The sequence below is a fragment of the Asparagus officinalis genome, chromosome 8, assembly GCF_001876935.1.
Source record: "Asparagus officinalis chromosome 8, Aspof.V1, whole genome shotgun sequence".
Classification (NCBI taxonomy): domain Eukaryota; kingdom Viridiplantae; phylum Streptophyta; class Magnoliopsida; order Asparagales; family Asparagaceae; genus Asparagus; species Asparagus officinalis.
Genome location: NC_033801.1, coordinates 83220458 through 83229414, shown reverse-complemented (window position 1 = coordinate 83229414; position 8957 = coordinate 83220458). Strand labels below are relative to the sequence as shown.

General features: G+C 39.2%; 1 protein-coding gene across 1 annotated transcript; it reads left to right on the top strand.

The window, feature by feature from the left end:
- Positions 4277 to 5183, top strand: LOC109822112. The gene has a single exon (XM_020388279.1). It carries the CDS (start codon positions 4447 to 4449, stop codon positions 5017 to 5019), a length of 573 nt encoding a protein of 190 aa, XP_020243868.1. The 5' UTR covers positions 4277 to 4446; the 3' UTR covers positions 5020 to 5183.

Genomic DNA, 8957 nt, shown 5'->3' with positions numbered 1-8957 from the left:
CACAAGATCTCACAACTACACAGTTGATCACCACAAGATCTCACTCCCACACAGTTGATCTTCATAAGATCAAGCTCTCAATAGTAGTCCCACACAGTTGATCTTCATAAGATCAAGCTCTCAATAGTAGTAATGGTGTAAAAACTCTCTCTTTACAATGTCCCTATGGTAAGGAGAAAGATTACATTGAAGTTGGGAAGTGAAAATAAAAACAGAGAAAAACAGGTTTTGAAAGTTTGCTCTCAGTAAAAAAAGATCTCTGATTTTTTTCAAAATGTTTGGGACGGTGAAGAAGAAGGGGTATAAGGGGTTTAAATAGAAGAAAACACTTCATCCAAAACCCATACCCATATCCCCTAAATCCCGTAAAAAATCATCATCTGAAACTGTACGTTAAAAGACGTTGGAGTAAACGGCAGTCGACCGTGAAAATCTCGCGGTCGACTGCGAGCCACTTTCGAAGCTCAGAATTTTCCAGAGACTTTTTCGGTCGACCGTGGGAAATTTCGAGCTGGCGGTCGATCGTGGACGAAAGTTTCTGCTGCCTACTCAGAAAAGAACATAGGCACGGTCGACCGTGGCGGTCGACCGCGAACTGATACATGCTGACACTGTTTATAAAACCTGTTTTTGACTCTTTAAAAATCTGTAAAAATATTTAAATAAATTCCAAAAATTGTGTAACTTTGTAAATTATTTTTTATATTAAAAACAAACTGTTTGGAAAAGGAATTTTACGAAAAGGTCCCCATACTTGTGTAAAATGATATTTTGTCAAAACGCTAAAAAATATAAGTATGAAAACGTGTGTGTGATATCCCAATAGCTTCGATATTTTGTCAAAACGCTAAAAAATATAAGTATGAAAACGTGTGTGTGATATCCCAATAGCTTCAAATGAAATCTATAACTACTTGCCTCGTGTGTGTGATATCCCAATAGCTTCAAATGAAATCTATAACTACTTGCCTACATTCTAGCACTAGAGAAAAAAGAAAAACTAGCTAATATCCTCAAGTAGAATTATAATTCTTTGAGTCTTGATATAGCTTGAGTTGATGAAGCTTCTCATTGTATTTATTGTTCTTGAATAAACAATGCTTTATCACTATGCCTCCTCCTCCTTTGGATATCATCGTTGAAGCTCATATTCCATCTAATCCTCCATAATTGGTACTAACAAGCTTGATATATATATTAACTACAATATCACTCAACAAGCAATTAGTACCGATAATGGTGGTTGTGAAACATCATTAAAACATAAGGGCTAACAAACAGAACCTCTTGAACTCTGAATCTTCATATTCGCCTCTAATTTCTAAACGAAGCTTCTTTATCTTCAAACCGGTTTCGTTCTCTACTATACCCTTCCACCTCTTGAAAACTTCAAACACTTCTGATTTGTGTTTCATGAAATAGACCCAAGTCTTTCTCGAGTGATCATCTATGAAGGTCACAAAATATAACCTTCCACCTCGAGTGATCATCTATGAAGGTCACAAAATATAACCTTCCACCAGTGGATTGTACCGATGCTAGACCCCACACATCTGTGTGAACTAGCTCAAGCTTCTCTTCTTTAGGAGTTCTGCCAACCCTTTTGAAGCTTATTATCTTTTGTTTCCTAAGAATACAGCTTTCACATAAGTCAATGTCAGGCGATCTCAAACTTGGTAACTTCCCATTCAACTGCATAACCTTCAGGCCTTTGCTACTCATGTGACCAAGCCTCTGGTGCCACAAATTTGGATCTTCCTTACTTTCAGTCACTGCCATGGAACCACGTGTATCTATCGCCATGTAGAGGGACCTAGTCTTCGTACCATGGGCAACAACCATGGATCCCTTTATAACCTTCCACATATCACATGCGAAGGTTGATACATATCCCTCTTTCACCAATTGTCCTATGGAAATCAGATTCTTCCTCAAACTAGGAACATGTCTCACATCACTCAGCTTCTATGTAGACCCTTTGAGTTTGATCTGCACGACTCCTTTGCCAACAATATTACAGGGCTGATCATCACCAAGATAGACTTTTCCTAGGTTTCCTGAAACATAGTTCTCATATAAATCTCTATTTGAGGTGGCACGAAACGAAGCTCCTGAATCCAGCACCCACGACTCAGTCTTGCTCTCTAACGAGCAGATTAGGGCATCATCTGATTCTCCTAAGGCCACGTTCGCTTCAGTCTTATTCTCCTTATCCTTCTTGGGTTCTCGGCACTGATTCTCATAGTGGCCAAACTTGCCATAATTCCAGCAGTCAATCTCCTTCTTGTTCTTGCGATTTCTGGACTTGGACCTTCCGTTCCTCGAGTTAGGTCTTCCTCGGCTATTCCCTCTATTTCTGTTTTTGTTTCTACCTCTGCTCTCAAAATTCAACGTCGATCCTGAATTAGAAATTCATTCCTCTTGTCTGTCATAATCATGTCCACCACCTCTGAAAACTTCAGTTTTGATTTACCACATGATCCGCTAATTGAAATAACAGTACCCTTCCAACTGTCGGGTAATTGACCAAGTATCAAGAGGGCTTGGATTTCATCATCAAATTGAATATTGACCGAGTGTAATTGATCCGTGATCTCATTGAACTCGTTCAGGTGTTCCTCGAATTTCTGGCTCTCGAACATCCTCAAATTAAACAACTTTTTAATAAGATGTACCTTATTCGCCGTAGAGGGCTACTCATACATACTGGACAACGCCGCCATGAGATCCACCGTCGTATTCTGATTCTTGATGTTGAACGCTACTGATTTCGACAAGGTCAACATGATCGCTCCAATGGCCTTTCGATCCAATAGCTTCCACTCCGCATCCTTCATATCCCCCGGCTTCTCTCCCAATGGTAGGTATAGATCCTTCTGATAGAGGTAATTTCCATCTGCATTTTTCAGAACCCGAAGTTTGTTCCATTAAACTTCTCAATCTTGGATGTTTCCTTCTCGGATCCCATGTCTCTAACCTCAAATCGCTCGCGCCGAACCTGGTAGCTCTGATACCACTTATTGGGGATGCACAACCCCCCTGATGTGATTTGGAAATAGAGATTTGGGAGAGAGAGAGAAAATCACAATCACAAACACATAAGATTTATGTGGTTCGCTTCTCAATGTGAGAAACTACGTCCATGGCCGTCGCAGGAGAAAATTTTACTATTTTCGTCTCTATTACATCATGCCCTAATCAACCCTTTTATAGATATAAGGGTATTCAAAGAGGAATAGAAAGATAAAAAACTGAACGTGGGCCAAAGACCCCGACTCCGCGGTCGACGCCACGCCACGGGCCGGCGAGCCGCCGTAGCTGTCGGAAATCCAGAAAGAGTCTCTGGAATTTTGGCTGTCGACCGCGCAGCGCCACTCGGCGTTGTCGACCGCGACGAGATAACATCTGGGTTGCTCCGGATTTTTGGCCGGCTCAGACCGCGCGCCATGCGCGGTTCGACGGAACGAATCCTGGCCAAATGCACCTGCCTGTGCACGTTTGTGGTCGACCGCCGCACCATGCGCGGTCGACCGCAATCCAGTAAAAATGCGTTCTTCGTCGTTTTGCTTGAACTTTGTCGTCGTCGATCATGTTTCTCTTGTTTCTTATTCGATCTGAAGTATAGGGCAAGTCTGATAGTTAGGCTTCACATATCCTAACAATAATCACATAACTGCAAGAACTTTTATACATTTTAGAGCAGGCTGGATGTGCATTGACCGTATGATATTTAGCTTTGACAATAATAATTATCCTCTCATTGGCTTTTCATGACAAGCCGCCTTGCCAATGTACAACTTAACAACCTAATTGAATAGACTTGACTGTCCTTTAAAAAATGACTAGACTTGCTTTTGGCCTGCCTTAATTTGATTTCTAACCGTCTGCCGTGCCAAATCAGGCCAAGTCTAATGCATGGGCTAGGGTCAAATCCGAATCACCGAATTTGACATTTGGGTCCTAGTCATTGGCTAAGAGAATCATACCAACCATTATTAGATTTGATGAAGTTACCACAAAGCAAAAAAAAACTTTCCAATCTCCACTTCCCACTCAATTTCCTAATTGGGATCAAGTGCTCAGGCCACTAGAGCTCAATACCCAAACCTTTTTCCCCCCTAACATTAACCACCTTGAAGGAAACCTCCCCATAATTAAGGCTATATATAATAATGGCTCTCACGCAGAAGCCAGCATTTCCAATATATATGTATGGCCTTTGGATATTGCCAAGGGCTCATGTGGTCATACTGTCCTAAGACCCTACACACCAAACTCACTCAAAAAAGCATCTCCGTGTCTACGTTGATTTGAGAGCATAAGCTTTCTCTTCCGCTCTATCCGCAACAAATACCACCACTTTCCAAGAGGCCTAGCCTCTGTATATATATATATATAGCACCCCCTTCGTCAAAACCCTCTACAATCAAATCCCACAACCCCGCTATGGCTCAACTTCAATGTGAGCTCACCATCATTAAGCTGACAAACCTCTACATTATTGATCTCCAACCTGGCATGCTCTTCATAAGGTACCGTGTCAACGCGGGAGGAGGGAGAAGGATTCGGATTGATACTCGACAGATTTCAAGCAAAAGCGCTCTGCGATGGGATGAGACGTCCTATTTGGAGTGCATGGTGCCCCCGGAGGCCATGAAAAAGGTGGTATGTGAGCATAATGTAGCGTTTGAGCTGAGGTGGAGGGGCGCTAAGCCGATTTTTGGCTTCGCGTCCAAGCAGTCTAGGCTCTTGGGAAGGGCTGAGGTTGCTTGGGAGGGCATACCGGTTGAGAGAAGTATCGGTCTTGACCTAGAAAAGAAATCATTGATGGAAGGATCGAAGGCGCCTACGCTTGTAGTGAGGATGGGGATGAGGGTTAGGGTTCTGCAGTTGAGGGAGAAGAGGAGAGATAAGCATGAGGACATGGGAGAGTGTAAGTGTGAGAGTTGTCGATGGATTGCGAGTGAGGAGGATATGTTTTTAGCTGCAACCTCAGCTACCATGTTGGATACATGGTAGTCTGGTAAATTTTTAATTTTTCTTTTACAATATTAAGTGTTCGAAGTAAAGGGTTGATACCATGTGATTGGTATGACTTCTGTTGCTTCTTGGTGGGTTAATTCTAGTTACAATGTGTGGCTTTAATTGTTGAAGACTGATTTAAAGATTTGATATTTTGCTGATTTTTCTGTTTTTTTTTTGTTAGCTAAAATTTTGGTCTTTAGTTGTTATTTTGTTAGTGGAGTAGTTGCTAATAAATCTGAAATTAGTTCAGATTTTTATGATGATTAAGTTGTTTTGTAAGCCTATAAAAAGGCACTTTCAGTTTATGAATAAATTGCAGCAAAAGAAAAAAAATCTTCTCCTCTTCTTTTTTCCAACATTAATTTCAAGAATACCTCTCTCAATTTTGGGGGTGTCCATTGAACCCTCTAAAGTTTCCGGATTAGTATACATAATCTTCAAGACCTTTTCAATTTTGCTAAATCTCATATTAAAATTTTCTCATTTAATTCCCAAATCGGTATCACTGATTCTAGCATGTCACATGGCACGCACATGACAGAGAATCTCTTCTCAACCCTATAAATTAATACCCTTTAAAAGGAACAGATGGAAAAAAATTTAGACCGAGTTTTTTTATTTTTTATTTTTTATTTTTTACGTGATACGTGAAAGTTAATTGTGCTAGTTTTAAGTATTAAATAAGAAAAATTCAGGTGTGAATTAGTGGAATAAAATTTTTTTATAGTGATCACATAGAGTAACCCCTAAGTTAAAGGATGTTTAGTGGAATAAAAAAAAACGTGGAGGAAGTTTTGCGCAACGCCGCCCGAAGGTTTCCCAGGTTCTTCTTGAAATTTACCTTGATTTGGCTTTTGTTTTCAACTTTTTCTTATGGAAGTGTGATATCCCTTGTGTTTCACAATCCCACTTGTGACTTTTGTTTTTAACTTTAGCTGCACCATAGCTCCATTAAAAAAGGGGGAAACTAGAAAAATTTGTCAGCTATTTTAATTTTAGAAAAAACTCCTCAAGTTTAATAAATAATTAAGTAATAGTTTTATTCTTGTTTGAATCTTTTATTTTAATTTTTTTTTAAAAAACTCCTCAAGTTTAATATATGAAAAGAAACAATACTTAGACTGTTTCAGTAAGATAGCAGGACACATGGCTACGGAAGCAAATTCTTAAGGAGAGAAATGAAACTTTGGCTAAGGGCCTGTTTGGTTATTTCCTAAAAAACCAAGAAATAGAAATGAAAACCAAGAAAACTCAAAAAATACAATTTCATCCATTTCCATCCCTAAAACTCACCCACAACATATAATAAAATATTATTTTTATCCAACAACTCATCCATCACATCTAATAAAATATTATTTTCATCCAACAACTCATCCACCACATCCACCACATCTAATAAAATATTATTTTTATCCACAACATTACTCAACTCATCTCATCTCATCATTTCAAATCACTCACATCATCCAATAAGATGGTGACAACTCATCTCATCTCATTAATATTTTATTTCCACTCATTTCCTCCCAAAAAGTTAGGAAAATAATTTTCTTAAGTGTGTGTCACATCATCCAATAATATAATGACAAATCATCTCATCTCATCTATTTTTTTATTTTTAAGAATGAATCAAACAAAAGAAAACAATCTATTACAAGAAATATGTTTCTTATAATTCATTTCCTTATTTTTTTGGCCAACCAAACAACATCAAAATAAGTTTTCTTAAAAAATCACTCAATCATCCTATAATAAGGTGACAACTCATCGCATCCCATCTCCATTTCTTTAATTTCCTTCTTTTTTTAGCCAACCAAACACTCCCAAAATAATTCTTCTTAGAAATAGTTTTCTATTTCTTTGATTTCCCACTTTTTTTAGGCAAACAAACAGGCCCTAAGTAGGGGTCAATTGAGGTAATCCGGCAACTTTTTCAAAAGTGGACAGTTAATTGCAAGTTAAAAACAACAAAATGCTTATGGCGATATTATTCTTAACTCCTCTCCAGTTCCTTGCTGCGGCATTGTGTGGAGTAATTGATGGGAACGGGGTCCATCCCCATGATGAATTAATGTGGATTTAATTCATGGAGATTTTATGGTTGACTACATACATGCATTGATAGATTGTCTTTCCTCATGTATTGGGAAAATGAAGGGCTAGTCTTTGGACTTCCCCATGCAATGAATGTGGTGTACCCAAGAGGCATATCCTCCCTATAAATAGAGGGGAGATGGTGAAGGTTGAAAATAAGAAGCAAGAAGAAGAACCACATACAAATATGTAATCTTCAAGTGAGTTTAAGAGAAAGTTGTAATCCTCAAGTGAGTGTGAGAGAAAGTGATCCTTAAGTTAAGTTATACCAACTTGAGAGAAGACCCTTTGTAAGCTTTCGTTTGATTACAGTGGAAACGGTGAAGAAGGGGCGAGTGAGGACGTAGGCTCAATTTGAGCTGAACCTCGGTTAATCTTGTGTGTGCAATCTCTCTATTTCTCTTTGTATTTCTCTATTTTTCTCTTCTATTTTTTGTTCTCATCTCATCACAAAGACGGGAAATGTCTTGTTGTATTGTTAATTTCCCAACAGTGGTATCAGAGCAAGGTTGCTAATCTTCTTGTGTTGAGATGGAGACTCTCATCGGCGACGTTCGAATGATTAGTTTGAATGGCCGCAATTGGATGATATGGAAGGCGAAGATGATAGATCTTTTATATTGCAAGGACCTCTATGCGTCAGTTGAAGGTGAATCCTCCAAGCCAGAGTCCATGTCAGCGGATTATTGGAAGAAGCTCGATCGGAAAACCATTGGCACTATTCGGTAATGGGTGGATGACACTGTATTCCACCATGTGTCAAATGAGACTTCGGCGAACAGCTTGTGGAAGAAACTTGAAGATCTCTATGAAAGAAAGACTGTCGGCAACAAAGCTTTCTTGATTCGGAAGTTTGTCTATCTCAAGTTCAAGGAAGGTGATTCTATATCTAAACATTTAAATTAAATTCAAAGTATTGTAAATCAACTTGCAGCCATGAAGATGGTGTTGGAAGATGAGCTTCAAGCCTTCTTTTGCTTAGCTTGTTACCAGATAGTTGGGAGACGCTGGTGGTGTCTCTTAGCAACTCTGCACCTGATGGAGTTGTATCCATGAACCAAGTTACAAGCAGCCTCTTGAATGAAGAAATACGAAGAAAGTCATATGGATCCTCCCATTCTCATGCTCTTGTTACCGAGAACAGGGGGAGGAGCAAATATCGACAACCTCAGAATCGAGACAAGTCAAGAGGAAAATCAAAGGCTATAAAGGACATTACTTGCTATCACTACGGGAAGAATGGACACATAAAACGGGAATGCCGCAAGCTCAAGCGAGAACAAAAGGAAGGAAAGACCAATACACATAAAACGGGAATGCCGCAAGCTCAAGCGAGAACAAAAGGAAGGAAAGACCAATGAAAAATAAGAAATGAATGAAAGTGCAGCCGTTGTCAGTGAAGCGAGAACAAAAGGAAGGAAAGACCAATGAAAAATAAGAAATGAATGAAAGTGCAGCCGTTGTCAGTGACAATGAATTATTGTGCTTTTCTCGGCATGCCAAGACTCAAAATGGGTGATTAATTCTGGTGCCTCCTACCATGCTACTCTCCGGAAGGACTACTTCACTTTGCTTCGTGAAGGTAATCTTGGAATGGTAAAAATGGGTGACAAAAACTCTTCTCAAATTTTTGGCATTGAAAATATTTGTGTTACTACTAACCTTGGAACAAAGATGGTTCTAAAAGATGTTAGATTTGTGCCCGATCTTCGTCTCAATCTTCTCTCCACCGGCAAGATTGATGAAGAAGGATACACAAGCAACTTTGGTAAAGTATGTTGGAAGCTTACAAAAGGATAACTTGTATTAGTGAGAGGAAAGAAGTGTTACACTTT